The sequence below is a fragment of the Salmo trutta genome, unplaced genomic scaffold (genome assembly GCF_901001165.1).
Source record: "Salmo trutta unplaced genomic scaffold, fSalTru1.1, whole genome shotgun sequence".
NCBI classification, from domain to species: Eukaryota; Metazoa; Chordata; class Actinopteri; order Salmoniformes; family Salmonidae; genus Salmo; species Salmo trutta.
In genome coordinates, this window is record NW_021822565.1 from 178,346 (window position 1) to 195,000 (window position 16,655).

The following is a 16,655-nucleotide window of genomic DNA, read 5'->3' on the forward strand; positions in this document are numbered from 1 at the left end:
GCAGCAACCCCAGACCCTATTCACACTACTAATATACTGCAGCAACCCCAGACCCTATTCACACCTACATGGGATCAAGGACCAGGATAAATACTTACATATATTGGAGCTTGATGTGGGTTCAGTTTCATGACACTGGAAAGAATGAAAAATAAAATCAGGAGAACATACAGAAAACAGTTGGGATCATCCTACCTTAAGGAACACAGGTATCACCTGTCTACCTGGTATCACATGACCAGAGCCTAATGCCTACCCAGGTATCACCTGTCTACCTGGTATTACATGACATAGAGCCTAACGTCTACCCAGGTATCACCTGTCTACCTGGTATCACATGACCAGAGCCTAATGCCTACCCAGGTATCACCTGTCTACCTGGTATCACATGACATAGAGCCTAATGCCTACCCAGGTATCACCTGTCTACCTGGTATCACATGACCAGAGCCTAATGCCTACCCAGGTATCACCTGTCTTCCTGGTATCACATGACATAGAGCCTAACGCCTACCCAGGTATCCCCTGTCTACCTGGTATCACATGACCAGAGCCTAACGCCTACCCAGGTATCACCTGCCTACCTGGTATCACATGACCAGAGCCTAATGCCTACCCAGGTATCACCTGTCTACCTGGTATCACATGACATAGAGCCCAACGCCCCTGTTACACTGTCATGTATTGGTCAGGTATAACACCGGATTTACCAATCAAAGTGGACTGTCTGTTTGTTGCCTCCTCCTCCTCCTGCAGTCTGAGCCGGCCAGGCTATTGGGAATACAGCCATGTCTTTGCCTGTCCTAATTCGCTCCCTAGCCCTCCCCCCTGGCCATATCCCTTCGACGTGGGACGTCTCTAAGGTGTAACAGCATGAGCTTCACCAATACACTGCTTAGACCTATCTAGAGACCGTTGAGATCTACAAACATTGAAGGGTAAGTGCTAAAGGGGGAGAGGTAGGGAACGACTTGGGATCAGCTGGCAGCGGCCTACTCTCCCGCAGGACAAACAGGTCCCAGTGGGATGGGGCTCAGCAGGGGACTTGGGATCAGCTGGCAGCGGCCTACTCTCCCGCAGGACAAACAGCGTCCCGCTAAACAGACTGGAATATTCCTCTGGCCGAAGGCACAGCGGAGGGAAATACAGGCCTGTTTGTGCTCTGAACTGAAAACAGACAGTTGATTTGACAACTGAGTTATATCCTCTTGGACATTCAGAGAGACAGACAGTTTCCTTTTGTATGTCCCCTCGCCGCTGGTACAAGTCCTCTTGACCAGGTCCCAGTGGGATGGAGCTCAGCAGGGGAGTTATCACTCCACCCCAGTGGGATGGGGCTCAGCAGGGGAGTTATCACTCCACCCAACCCCAGTGGGATGGGGCTCAGCAGGGGAGTTATCACTCCACCCCAGTGGGATGGGGCTCAGCAGGGGAGTTATCACTCCACCCCAGTGGGATGGAGCTCAGCAGGGGAGTTATCACTCCACCCAACCCCAGTGGGTTCAGCAGGGGAGTTATCACTCCACCCCAGTGGGATCGGGCTCAGCAGGGGAGTTATCACTCCACCCAACCCCAGTGGGATGGGGCTCAGCAGGGGAGTTATCACTCCACCCAACCCCAGTGGGTTCAGCAGGGGACTTGGGATCAGCTGGCAGCGGCCTACTCTCCCGCAGGACAAACAGCGTCCCGCTAAACAGACTGGAATATTCCTCTGGCCGAAGGCACAGCGGAGGGAAATACAGGCCTGTTTGTGCTCTGAACTGAAAACAGACAGTTGATTTGACAACTGAGTTATATACTCTTGGACATTCAGAGAGACAGACAGTTTCCTTTTGTATGTCCCCTCGCCGCTGGTACAAGTCCTCTTGACCAGGTCCCAGTGGGATGGAGCTCAGCAGGGGAGTTATCACTCCACCCCAGTGGGATGGGGCTCAGCAGGGGAGTTATCACTCCACCCAACCCCAGTGGGATGGGGCTCAGCAGGGGAGTTATCACTCCACCCCAGTGGGATGGGGCTCAGCAGGGGAGTTATCACTCCACCCCAGTGGGATGGAGCTCAGCAGGGGAGTTATCACTCCACCCAACCCCAGTGGGTTCAGCAGGGGAGTTATCACTCCACCCCAGTGGGATGGGGCTCAGCAGGGGAGTTATCACTCCATCCAACCCCAGTGGGATGGGGCTCAGCAGGGGAGTTATCACTCCACCCAACCCCAGTGGGTTCAGCAGGGGAGTTATCACTCCACCCCAGTGGGATGGGGTTCAGCAGGGGAGTTATCACTCCACCCAACCCCAGTGGGATGGGGCTCAGCAGGGGAGTTATCACTCCACCCAACCCCAGTGGGATGGGGCTCAGCAGGGGAGTTATCACACCACCCAACCCCAGTGGGATCGGGCTCAGCAGGGGAGTTATCACTCCACCCAACCCCAGTGGGATGGGGTTCAGCAGGGGAGTTATCACTCCACCCAACCCCAGTGGGACGGGGTTCAGCAGGGGAGTTATCACTCCACCCAACCCCAGTGGGATGGGGCTCAGCAGGGGAGTTATCACTCCACCCAACCCCAGTGGGTTCAGCAGGGGAGTTATCACTCCACCCCAGTGGGATGGGGTTCAGCAGGGGAGTTATCACTCCACCCAACCCCAGTGGGATGGGGCTCAGCAGGGGAGTTATCACTCCACCCAACCCCAGTGGGACGGGGCTCAGCAGGGGAGTTATCACTCCACCCAACCCCAATGGGATGGGGTTCAGTAGGGTAGTTATCACTCCACCCCAGTGGGATGGGGTTCAGCAGGGGAGTTATCACTCCACCCAACCCCAGTGGGATGGGGTTCAGCAGGGGAGTTATCACTCCACCCAACCCCAGAGGGATGGGGTTCAGCAGGGGAGTTATCACTCCACCCAACCCCAGTGGGATGGAGCTCAGCAGGGGAGTTATCACTCCACCCAACCCCAGTGGGATGGGGTTCAGCAGGGGAGTTATCACTCCACCCAACCCCAGTGGGACGGGGCTCAGCAGGGGAGTTATCACTCCACCCAACCCCAGTGGGACGGGGTTCAGCAGGGGAGTTATCACTCCACCCAACCCCAGTGGGACGGGGTTCAGCAGGGGAGTTATCACTCCACCCAACCCCAGTGGGACGGGGTTCAGCAGGGGAGTTATCACTCCACCCAACCCCAGTGGGACGGGGTTCAGCAGGGGAGTTATCACTCCACCCAACCCCAGTGGGATGGGGTTCAGCAGGGGAGTTATCACTCCACCCAACCCCAGTGGGATGGGGTTCAGCAGGGGAGTTATCACTCCACCCAACCCCAGTGGGACGGGGCTCAGCAGGGGAGTTATCACTCCACCCAACCCCAGTGGGACGGAGCTCAGCAGGGGAGTTATCACTCCACCCAACCCCAGTGGGACGGGGCTCAGCAGGGGAGTTATCACTCCACCCAACCCCAGTGGGACGGGGATCAGCAGGGGAGTTACCACTCCACCCAACCCCAGTGGGACGGGGTTCAGCAGGGGAGTTATCACTCCACCCAACCCCAGTGGGACGGGGATCAGCAGGGGAGTTATCACTCCACCCAACCCCAGTGGGATGGGGATCAGCAGGGGAGTTACCACTCCACCCAACCCCAGTGGGACGGGGATCAGCAGGGGAGTTATCACTCCACCCAACCCCAGTGGGACGGGGATCAGCAGGGTAGTTATCACTCCACCCAACCCCAGTGGGACGGGGCTCAGCAGGGGAGTTATCACTCCACCCAACCCCAGTGGGACGGGGATCAGCAGGGGAGTTATCACTCCACCCAACCCCAGTGGGACGGGGCTCAGCAGGGGAGTTATCACTCCACCCAACCCCAGTGGGACGGGGATCAGCAGGGGAGTTATCACTCCACCCAACCCCAGTGGGACGGGGCTCAGCAGGGGAGTTATCACTCCACCCAACCCCAGTGGGACGGGGATCAGCAGGGGAGTTACCACTCCACCCAACCCCAGTGGGACGGGGTTCAGCAGGGGAGTTATCACTCCACCCAACCCCAGTGGGACGGGGATCAGCAGGGGAGTTATCACTCCACCCAACCCCAGTGGGATGGGGATCAGCAGGGGAGTTACCACTCCACCCAACCCCAGTGGGACGGGGATCAGCAGGGGAGTTATCACTCCACCCAACCCCAGTGGGACGGGGATCAGCAGGGTAGTTATCACTCCACCCAACCCCAGTGGGACGGGGCTCAGCAGGGGAGTTATCACTCCACCCAACCCCAGTGGGACGGGGATCAGCAGGGGAGTTATCACTCCACCCAACCCCAGTGGGACGGGGCTCAGCAGGGGAGTTATCACTCCACCCAACCCCAGAGGGACGGGGATCAGCAGGGGAGTTATCACTCCACCCAACCCCAGTGGGACGGGGCTCAGCAGGGGAGTTATCACTCCACCCAACCCCAGTGGGACGGGGATCAGCAGGGGAGTTATAACTCCACCCAACCCCAGTGGGACGGGGCTCAGCAGGGGAGTTATCACTCCACCCAACCCCAGTGGGACGGGGCTCAGCAGGGGAGTTATCACTCCACCCAACCCCAGAGGGACGGGGATCAGCAGGGAGTTATCACTCCACCCAACCCCAGTGGGACGGGGCTCAGCAGGGGAGTTATCACTCCACCCAACCCCAGTGGGTCGGGGATCAGCAGGGGAGGACAGCTAATTGCGAAAGAGAGATGTATCAGATAAGATACTATTGAGACTAGTGCAGTCTCTACCCCCTAAACAGAAACTCAGCCCTTCTGCCCTTCTCAAATGACAAAGATACCAACACCTAAGAAATCATAATTTGTCCAAATTATCAGTGACAATAAAATATGTGCTGTCTGTTATCAGACGATACCGTCCTGTGTTCGGCGTGTCTGCTGTCAGACGATACCGTCCTGTATTCGGCGAGTCTGTTGTCAGACGATACCGTCCTTTATTCGGCGAGTCTGCTGTCAGACGATACCGTCCTGTATTCGGCGAGTCTGTTGTCAGACGATACCGTCCTGTATTCGGCGAGTCTGTTGTCAGACGATACCGTCCTGTATTCGGCGAGTCTGTTGTCAGACGGTACCGTCCTGTATTCGGCGAGTCTGCTGTCAGACGATACCGTCCTGTATTCGGCGAGTCTGCTGTCAGACGATACCGTCCTGTATTCGGCGAGTCTGCTGTCAGACGATACCGTCCTGTATTCGGCGAGTCTGTTGTCAGACGATACCGTCCTGTGTTCGGCGTGTCTGTTGTCAGACGATACTGTCCTGTGTTCGATGTGTCTGTTGTCAGACGATACCGTCCTGTATTCGGCGAGTCTGTTGTCAGACGATACCGTCCTGTGTTCGGCGTGTCTGTTGTCAGACGATACCGTCCTGTGTTCGGCGTGTCTGTGTCTGTTGTCAGACGATACCGTCCTGTGTTCGATGTGTCTGTTGTCAGACGATACCGTCCTGTGTTCAGCGTGTCTGTTGTCAGACGATACCGCCCTGTGTTCGGTGTGTCTGTTGTCAGACGATACCGCCCTGTGTTCGATGTGTCTGTTGTCAGACGATACCGTCCTGTATTCGGCGAGTCTGTTGTCAGACGGTACCGTCCTGTATTCGGCGAGTCTGCTGTCAGACGATACCGTCCTGTATTCGGCGAGTCTGCTGTCAGACGATACCGTCCTGTATTCGGCGAGTCTGCTGTCAGACGATACCGTCCTGTATTCGGCGAGTCTGTTGTCAGACGATACCGTCCTGTGTTCGGCGAGTCTGTTGTCAGACGATACCGTCCTGTGTTCGATGTGTCTGTTGTCAGACGATACCGTCCTGTGTTCAGCGTGTCTGTTGTCAGACGATACCGCCCTGTGTTCGGTGTGTCTGTTGTCAGACGTTACCGCCCTGTGTTCGATGTGTCTGTTGTCAGACGATACTGTCCTGTGTTCGATGTGTCTGTTGTCAGACGATACCGTCCTGTCTGTTGTCAGACGATACCGTCCTGTGTTCGGCATGTCTGTTGTCAGACGATGCCGTTCGGTGTGTCTGTTCAGGAGAGTTTTAAAAAGCCTTCCCTGTAGCTCAGTTGGTAGAGCATGGTGTTTGCAACGCCAGGGTTGTGGGTTCAATTCCCACGGGGGGCCAGTACGGGAAAAAAAAAAAAAAAATTATGAAATGTATTTATTCACTACTGTAAGTTGCTCTGGATAAGAGCGTCTGCTAAATGACTAAAAATGTAAAATGTAAAAAAAAGCTACATGGACTGCTTATGAGGCCAGCTAATACAGAGCATGAGGACAAGACAGTATAGGTTATTACCTATGAGGCCAGCTAATACAGAGCATGAGGACAAGACAAGCCAGAATAGGTTATTACCTATGAGGCCAGCTAATAGGAACGCTCTGTAACAAACAAGACTGACCACAAATGATTACAGCAAATAGGATGAGATACAGTACATATGAGTTATGACAGGCTCATGAGGACAAATAATATGACATGACATGATGTCTTTATTGTCCTCAAGGGGGGGAAAGTAGGACAGCGAAGGGTGGACACACAGCTGGTAACAGGAACAACCAGCTTTCATATCCACAAAACAATCTGGATAAAATTCACATTCCATTTTTTTACATTTTAGTCATTTAGCAGACGCTCTTATCCAGAGCGACTTACAGTAGTGAAGGCATACATTTCATACATTTTCATACATTTCATACATTTTCTTTTTTTTTTGTTCCGTACTGGTCCCCCGTGGGAATCGAACCCACAACTGTAAGTCTGTCTGGATAAGAGCCTGGATAAGAGCCTGGATAAGAGCCTGGATAAGAGCCTGGATAAGAGCCTGGATAAGAGCCTGTACCATGTTTTAAACGTAAAGCGGAAGTGTAATTGTCTGGCTGTGCCCATAGCAATGTTAGAAAACGAGGTTAGATAAATCAATAGAGAAAACTTACCCCAAACAAAGTATTCCAGAGAACAATGAACAGATATCCTTAAATATCTATCTCCACATTAGAAGCAGCAGGTGTGTTGATAACGAAGGTAATGTGTATTTCCTAGTGTTATAGACTACCTGTTTAGTCAGGACTCTCTCCCCGTGGCTCATGGCTCATTACTGAGAGATAAATCTATCTTGGTTCTGGTAGCCGGCAGAGACGGTGGTGGGGGGGGGATAAAAGGCGGATTAAAGCTGTGATGTCACAGGCGGAGGGAGGAGCAGAGGAGAAGCAAACTACAGGTCAGGTGTCTCTGTACATACAGGGGAAACCCTGCTACAGAGCTGCTTCACTCTACAACTCATCCAGAACGCCGCAGCCCCGTCTGGTGTTCAACCTTCCCAAGTTCTCTCACGTCACCCCGCTCCTCCGCACACTCCACTGGCTTCCAGTTGAAGCTCGCATCTGCTACAAGACCATGCGGAGCTGTGAGGGGAACGGCACCTCCGTACCTTCAGGCTCTGATCAGTCCCTACACCCAAAGAAGGGCACTGCGTTCATCCACCTCTGGCCTGCTGGCCTCCCTACCTCTGCGGAAGCACAGTTCCCGCACAGCCCAGTCAAAACTGTTCGCTGCTCTGGCACCCCAATGGTGGAACAAGCTCCCTCACGACGCCAGGACAGCGGAGTCAATCACCACCTTCCGGAGACACCTGAAACCCCACCTCTTTAAGGAATACCTGGGATAGGATAAAGTAATCCTTCTAACCCCCCCCCTCCGAGTTTGAAGGTAGGCCTTGAAATACATCCACAGGTACACCTCCAATTGACTCAAATGATGTCAATTAGCCTATCAGAAGCTTCTAAAGCCATGACAACATTTTCTGGAATTTTCCAAGCTGTTTAAAGGCACAGTCAACTTAGTGTATGTAAACTTCTGACCCACTGGAATTGTGATACAGTGAATTATAAGTGAAATAATCTGTCTGTAAACAATAGTTGGAAAAATGACTTGCGTCATGTACAAAGTAGATGTCCTAACAGACTTGCCAAAACTATAGTTTGTTAACAAGAGTGGATGAAAAAACAAGTTTTAATGACTCCAACCTAAGTGTATGTAAACTTCCGACTTCAACTGTAGTTTCGCAAGCCAATGCTAATTAGAGTTTTTATTGAACCTTTATTTAACTAGGCAAGTCAGTTAAGAACAAATTCTTATTTACAATGATGGTCTACCAAAAGGCAATAGACCTTCTGCAGGGACGGGGGATGGGATTTTAAAAAATTAAAAAATAACATAAATATAGGACTAAACACACATCAGGACAAGAGAGACAACATGACACTACATAAAGAGAGACCGTCTGGTGACAGCCGACAGTTCTGTCAGGTACTCAAACGAAACAGAAAACAACTACCCACGAAAAAACAAAGGGCAAAACAGGCTGCCTAAGTATGGCTTCCAATCAGAGACAACAATAGACAGCTGCCTCTGATTGGAAACCATACCCGGCCAAAACATAGAAAAACAAAACATAGAATGCCACCCAACTATCACACCCTGACCTAATTAAACAGAGGAAACACAACTCTCCTAAATCAGAGCGTGACAATAGCAAGGCAGTAACAGAACATGACAACACAGCATGGTAGCAACACAACATGACAACACAGCATGGTAGCAACACAGCATGGTAGCAACACAACATGACAACACAGCATGGTAGCAACACAACATGACAACACTGCATGGTAGCAACACAACATGGTAGCAGCACAAAACATGGTGCAAACATTATTGGGCATAGACAACAGCACAAAGGGCAAGAAGGTAGAGACAACAATACATCACACAAAGCAGCCACAACTGTCAGTAAGAGTGTCCATGACTGAGTGTTTGAATGAAGAGACAGAGATTAAACTGTCCAGTTTGAGTGTTTGTTGCAGCTCGTTCCAGGCGCTGACTGCAGCGAATTGAAAAGACGAGCGACCCAGGGATGTGTGTGCTTTGGGGACCTTTAACAGAATGTGACTGGCAGAACGGGTGTTGTATGTGGAGGATGAGGGCTGCAGTAGATATCTCAGATAGGGGGGAGTGAACGGGTGATGTATGTGGAGGATGAGGGCTGCAGTAGATATCTCAGATAGGGGGGAGTGAGGCCGAAGTCTAAGGATATTTGCTAGCTAGCAGATACTCATAGACTTCCAGCAATTGAACTAGTGCTAAACTCAGCAAAAATAGAAACGTCCCTTTTTCAGGACCCTGTCTTTCAAAGATAATTCGTAAAAATCCAAATAAGTTCACAGATTTGTATTGTAAAGGGTTTAAACACTGTTTCCCATGCTTGTTCACCAAACACCTCTCATCACCCCTCTCATCATTCCGAGAACACCATCTAATGTTTTTCATAGGCAGGTACTGGGAAACCGGTCAGAATTAAAGGAATGATGGATGGCGCTAAATACAGGGAATTTATTGAGGGCAACGTGTTTCGGTCTTCCAGAGATTTGAGAGTGGGACAGGTTCACCTGCCAGCAGGACAATGACCCTAAGCATACTGCTAAAGCAACACTCGAGTGGTTTAAGGGGAAACACATAGAATGTCTTGGAATGGCCTAGTCAAAGCCCAGACCTCAATCCAATTGAGAATCTGTGGTATGACTTACAGATTCCTGTACACCAGCGGAACCCATCCAACTTGAAGGAGCTGGAGCAGTTATGCCTTGAAGAATGGGCAAAAATCCCAGTGGCTAGATGTGCCAAGCTTATAGAGACATACCCCAAGAGACTTGCAGCTGTAATTGCTGGAGGAGATTTTGCACTCTCAAGTTTTCAGTTTTTTTGTCTTAATTCTTCTTTATTTCACAATAAAAAATATTTTGCATCTTCAAAGTGGTAGGCATGTTGTGTAAATGAAATGATACAAACCCCCCAAAATCCATTTTAATTCCAGGTTGTAAGGCAACAAAATAGGAAAAATACCAAGGGGGGTGAATACTTTCGCAAGCCACTTTATGTGGCAGGGTCTACTGGAAATCACGGATTACAAAAACTAAAACAGCCACATCAAGGACACTGACGTCACGCTTCCAGACAAACTAAACACCTTCTTTGCCTGCTTTGAGGATAATACAGTGCCACCGTCGCGGCTCGCCCACGAAGACCTTTTCCATGGCTGACGTGAGTAAAACCTTTAAATGTGTTAACCCTCGCAAGGCTGCTGGCCCAGACGGCATCCCTAGCTGCATCCTCAGAGCATGCGCAGACCAGCTGACCAGCTGGCTGGTGTGTTTACGGACATATTCAATCTCTCCCTATCCCAGTCTGTCGTCCCCACATGCTTCAAGATGGCCACCATTGTTCCTGTACCCAAAAAGGCAAAGATAGCTGATCTGAATGTCTACTGCCCCGTAGTACTCACTTCTGTCATCATGAAGTGCTTTGAGAGGCTAGTCAAGGATCATATCACCGCCACCCTAGACCCACTTCTGTTTGCATGCCGCCCCAACAGGTCCACAGATGACGCAATTGCCATCACACTGCACACTGCCCTATCCCATCTGGACAAAAATAATACCTATGTAAGAATGCTGTTGATTGACTACAGCTCAGCATCCAACACCATAGCACTCTCCAAGCTCATCATCAAGCTGGAGGCCCTGGGTCTCAACCCCGCCCTGTGCAATTGGGTTCTGGACTTTCTGACAGGCTGCCCCCAGGTGGTGAAGGTAGGAAACATCTCCACTTCGCTGACCCTCAACACTGGGGCCCCACAAGGGTGTGTTCTCAGCCCTCTGCTGTACTCCTTGTTCACCCATGACTGCGTGGCCATGCACACCTCCAACTCAATCATGAAGTTTGCAGACAACACAACAGTAGTGGACTTAATCACCAACAACAATGAGACAGCTTACAGGGAGGAGGTGAGGGCACTCGGAGTGTGGTGTCAGGAAAACAACCTCTCACTCAACGTCAACAGAACAAAGGAGACAGGAGGCTGAAGAAATTTGGCTTGTCACCCAAAACCCTGACAAACTTTTACAAATGCACAATTGAGAGCATCCTGTCGGGCTGTATCACAGCCTGGTACGGCAACTGCACCGCCCTCAACCACAAGGCTCTGCAGAGGGTAGTGAGGTCTGCACAATGCATCACCGGGGGCAAAATACCTGTCCTCCATGACACCTACAGAACCCGATGTCACAGGAAGGCCAAAAAGACCATCAAGGACAACAACCACCCGAGCCACTGCCTGTTCACCCTGCTATCATCCAGAAGGCGAGGTCAGTACAGGTGTATCAAAGCTGGGACCGAGAGACTGAAAAACAGCTTCTATCTCAAGGCCATCAGACTGTTAAACACAGAGAGGCTGCTGCCTACACTGAGACCCGATCACTGGCCGCTTTAATAAAGGGATCATTAGTCACTTTAAATAATGCCACTTTAATGATGTTTAATTATCTCACATTACTCATATCACATGTGTATATATTGTATTTTATACCATCTACTGCATCTTGCCTATGCTGCTCAGCCATCGCTCATCCATATACTACATTTTTACATTTTAGTAATTTAGCAGACACTCTTATCGAGAGCAACTTACAGTAGTGAATGCATACATTTCATACATTATATTATTTTTTGTACTGGTAGAGCATGGTGTTTGCAACGCCAGCATGGTGTTTGCAATTTTTTGTACTTGGTAGAGCATGGTGTTTGCAACGCCAGCATGGTGTTTGCAACACCAGGGTTGTGGGTTTGATTCCCACGGGGGGTGGTCTATATGGATGTATGGTCTCTATGGTAACTCTGATGCTGTCTATATGGCTGTATGGTCTCTATGGTAACTGTTCTCTGATGCTGTCTATATGGATGTATGGTCTCTATGGTAACTCAGATGCTGTCTATATGGATGTATGGTCTCTATGGTAACTCTGATGCTGTCTATATGGATGTATGGTCTCTATGGTAACTGTTCTGTGATGATAACTCTGATGCTGTCTATATGGATGTATGGTCTCTATGGTAACTCTGATGCTGTCTATATGGCTGTATGGTCTCTATGGTAACTCTGATGCTGTCTATATGGATGTATGGTCTCTATGGTAACTGTTCTCCGATGATAACTCTGATGCTGTCTATATGGATGTATGGTCTCTATGGTAACTGTTCTGTGATGATAACTCTGATGCTGTCTATATGGATGTATGGTCTCTATGGTAACTGTTCTCTGATGCTGTCTATATGGATGTATGGTCTCTATGGTAACTGTTCTCTGATGATAACTCTGATGCTGTCTATATGGATGTATGGTCTCTATGGTAACTGTTCTCTGATGATAACTCTGATGCTGTCTATATGGATGTATGGTCTCTATGGTAACTGTTCTCTGATGATAACTCTGATGCTGTCTATATGGATGTATGGTCTCTATGGTAACTGTTCTCTGATGATAACTCTGATGCTGTCTATATGGATGTATGGTCTCTATGGTAACTGTTCTCTGATGCTGTCTATATGGATGTATGGTCTCTGTGGTAACTGTTCTCTGATGCTGTCTATATGGATGTATGGTCTCTATGGTAACTGTTCTCTGATGCTGTCTATATGGATGTATGGTCTCTATGGTAACTGTTCTCTGATGCTGTTTATATGGATGTATGGTCTCTGTGGTAACTGTTCTCTGATGCTGTCTATATGAATGTATGGTCTCTATGGTAATTTGTATCTGTACAGGTGTCACGTCCTGACCAGTATAAGGGGTTATTTGTTATTGTAGTTTGGTCAGGATGTGGCACGGGGTGTTTGTTTAGAGTGTTTCGGGGTTTGTTGGGCTATGTTCTTACGTAAGAGGGGTGTTTGTTTTATGTGTTTTGGGGTTTGTGGTTAATGTTCTATGTTAGTATATTTCTATGTTCGTTCTAGTCTTTCTATTTCTATGTTTAGTTGACCTTCAATTGGAAGCAGCTGCTACTCGTTGCTTCTAATTGAAGGTCCTATTTAAGAGGGGTGTTTTTCTATGGGATTTGTGGGTAGTTGTTCCTTGTTTAGTGTTTGTTGCACCTGACAGGACTGTTTCGTTTTGTTCTTTTTTGTAAAAGTATTTAGTTGTTTCTCCTTCTTCAAAATAAAAAGAAGATGAGTATTCATATTCCCGCTGCGTTTTGGTCTGATCCTTGTGACAACAGGGTGAACTCTGAATTACTCTATTTGGCAAAAGGGATTTTATTGTCCTCTAAGGAATTATGTCTTAATTACATTGTGTCTCATCCCCTCATCACACAAGCCTTTTAAACGCTGTGACACCCTATGGAGATTGGGCCTGGGAGTGTTTTAGTTACTGGAAACTTGGTATGGTTTGATTTGTTCATGCTTATAAGAATGACTTGTATTGTTTATTTAATCATGCCTTGTAACTTATGCTTTGTATGTGAATCCATTGGTTTTACAAAGTGATTAAAATAATTTCTTCATTGTCTATTACTGTAACTCAACCGTAGTCTCTGGCATATTGCTAATTATCTCTATGGAGTCAGATAAACTTTTTTATTGGCCAATTGCTTCGTCTTATTACGAGTCGCACGTGAGGTACAGTATTTATAATATCATACGTACTGTACATATGCATTTTAAACACGTTACTGCCCACTACAATGATGGATGAGGTCCAGCTTCAGAGATACTGATTACATTTTACATTTTAGTCGTTTAGCAGACGCTCTTATCCAGAGCGACTTACAGTAGTGAATGCATACATTTCATTTCATGCATTTTTTTTGTTTTTTTGTACTGGCCCCCCCGTGGGAATCGAACCCACAACCCTGGCGTTGCAAACACCATGCTGGCATTGCACACACCATGCTCTACCAACTGAGCCACAGGGAAAGACTACAGCATTTCAACTCCACATAGACAGAAACGAGCCAGACGTTACAACACAATTTAATTGTTTTACCATCACAAAACAAAAACAAAAACAAAAAGGTATGTTTTCTTGTCTACCATCTCATAGTGGTGTTCTGCAGGTCAAGGGGTTATAATAATGGGTTAAGGCTGACTCCAAATAACACACCTGGCTGCAGGTATCCAGAAAGAAAGTAGCTAATTAGAAGACGAGGTTTGTTATTAGTAAACGTTAGTTCTGCTCTGAACTTCCCTCCTTTTTACTAGGACCCCGTTGTTCCTTTAGTGAATCAAGACATTGAGTATATAGAATGTGTCCTGAAATGACTGTACAACAAATGAAGGGTTGATTTGACTGTTATTTTACAACGGGGTCTAATATTGTACAACAACAAATACAACAACCGTCGTCAAACTAAAGTATTAAAGTAAATAAACAGAAAGCGTTTGGATTTAAAATACACACACAAATATACACACATACACACACACACACACAGCTCAATCAAGTCAAAAAGTACCATAGTCCTTAGAAATGTGGATAAATGATTGATGTAAATATCGCACATGCTGTTAACCAGTGTTTCCCAACCCTGAGGGTACTGGAGGACCAGGGTTAGGATGTTGGGGGTACTGGAGGACCAGAGATGGGCTGTTGGGGGGTACTGGAGGACCAGGGTTGAGGGGTACTGGAGGACCAGGGTTGGGGGTACTGGAGGACCAGAGTTGGGGGGTACTGGAGGACCAGAGTTGGGGGGTACTGGAGGACCAGGGTTGGGGTACTGGAGGACCAGGGTTGGGGGTACTGGAGGACCAGAGTTGGGGGGTACTGGAGGACCAGAGTTGAGGGTACTGGAGGACCAGGGTTGGGGGTACTGGAGGACCAGAGTTGAGGGTACTGGAGGACCAGGGTTGGGGGGTACTGGAGGACCAGGGTTGGGCTGTTGGGGGGTACTGGAGGACCAGGGTTGGAGGGTACTGGAGGACCAGGGTTGGGGGTACTGGAGGACCAGGGTTGGGGGGTACTGGAGGACCAGGGTTGGGGGTACTGGAGGAACAGGGTTGGGGGTACTGGAGGACCAGAGTTGGGGGTACTGGAGGACCAGGGTTGGGGGGTACTGGAGGACCAGGGTTGGGGGTACTGGAGGACCAGGGTTGGGGGGTACTGGAGGACCAGAGTTGGGGGGTACTGGAGGACCAGAGTTGGGGGGTACTGGAGGACCAGGGTTGGGGGTACTGGAGGACCAGAGTTGAGGGTACTGGAGGACCAGAGTTGGGGGTACAGGAGGACCAGAGTTGGGGGGTACTGGAGGACCAGAGTTGGGGGTACTGGAGGACCAGAGTTGGGGGGTACTGGAGGACCAGGGTTGGGGGGTACTGGAGGACCAGGGTTGGGGGGTACTGGAGGACCAGGGTTGGGCTGTTGGGGGGTACTGGAGGACCAGGGTTGGGGGTACTGGAGGACCAGGGTTGGGGGTACTGGAGGACCAGAGTTGGGAAACACTGCTGTAAACGATACTTAGCGACTTTAAAAACAGAGTAAAATATAAAAATGTCTAAACTTAGATTTTCACATAGTTTTAGAAAAAAAATTCTTGCGTTGTCATGGCAACAGACAACCAAGACAGGATTTAATAGAATCAGAATCTAGAACACAGTTCTTCTGGAAAAGGAGAGACTGAACACAGACTAGACAGGATTTAATAGAATCAGAATCTAGAACACAGCTCTTCTGTAAAAGGAGAGACTGAACACAGACTAGACAGGATTTAATAGAATCAGAATCTAGAACACAGCTCTTCTGTAAAAGGAGAGACTGAACACAGACTAGACAGGATTTAATAGAATCAGAATCTAGAACACAGCTCTTCTGTAAAAGTAGAGACTGAACACAGACTAGACAGGATTTAATAGAATCAGAATCTAGAACACAGCTCTTCTGTAAAAGGAGAGACTGAACACAGACTAGACAGGATTTAATAGAATCAGAATCTAGAACACAGCTCTTCTGTAAAAGGAGAGACTGAACACAGACTAGACAGGATTTAATAGAATCAATATTGTTATTCTGTAAAAGGAGAGACTGAACACAGACTAGACAGGATGTAATAGAATCAAAATCTAGAACACAGCTCTTCTGTAAAAGGAGAGACAGAACAGAGACTAGACAGGATTTAATAGAATCAGAATCTAGAACAGCTCTTCTGTAAAAGGAGAGACTGAACACAGAACAATACAACAAACATATTGGTACGTCACCAGATGCATCCACTGTACAGCAGACGAGGTTGTCGTCCTGGTTATTAACAGACACAACAGGAGACGAAGACCAGATGCTGAGCGATACAAAGGGATGAATAACGTATAAATATAAAGTCCTTGGAGAGAAGGGAGATGTGGAATAGAATGGAGGGGATTCTGAGCTACATTCGGCGTCATGACCAGCTGGAAAGTTAAGGGCAAAGAAGAAATGGGACAATTCAACCACCTGGCTACCGTAGATGAAAGTTCTGATCGCAAAAACGGAATGGAACAAGGACAATGGAAAATTGGTTCTGAATCGTACAATAGCATTTTACGTTGAAAACCTTAGCCGTCGTTGAATACCAACCCAAATGTCAAGCCAATACCTTTCCTGAACAGTTCGTTTTAAATCAAAGCACAACGTGGTAAAACTGGCTGTCATCTTACCAAGTAGATACATTTCTCATCTCTCGTATTCTTTATTTTCGTTTTAAAATAATTTAAAACACATTTTGAAAAAAAAAAACATACCCAATACAGAGTGAGTTGTCCTTGCGCTAACGGGGTGGCATTTTGAGG

General features: G+C 48.6%; 2 protein-coding genes across 2 annotated transcripts in view; one reads left to right on the forward strand and one right to left on the reverse strand.

Moving 5' to 3' along the window:
* Positions 1-2,776: 2,776 nt before the first annotated feature.
* LOC115182691 (collagen alpha-1(I) chain-like) lies at positions 2,777-4,693 on the forward strand. Its single transcript, XM_029744191.1, has one exon. The coding sequence runs from the start codon at positions 2,777-2,779 to the stop codon at positions 4,691-4,693; it is 1,917 nt and encodes a 638-aa protein (XP_029600051.1).
* An 11,701-nt stretch (positions 4,694-16,394) lies between these two features.
* The window catches only part of LOC115182690 (synaptic vesicle glycoprotein 2B), a 33,203-nt gene continuing 32,942 nt past the window's right edge, over positions 16,395-16,655 (reverse strand). The window contains exon 11 of the mRNA XM_029744190.1: positions 16,395-16,655. This exon is cut by the window's right edge and continues 544 nt beyond it. The gene's annotated coding sequence lies outside the window, so the exon portion shown is untranslated.

What these genes read in the sequence shown, in the direction of transcription:
- LOC115182691 (XM_029744191.1), top strand. Translation starts at nt 2,777, where the DNA reads ATGGGGTTCAGCAGGGGAGTTATCACTCCACCCAACCCCAGTGGGATG.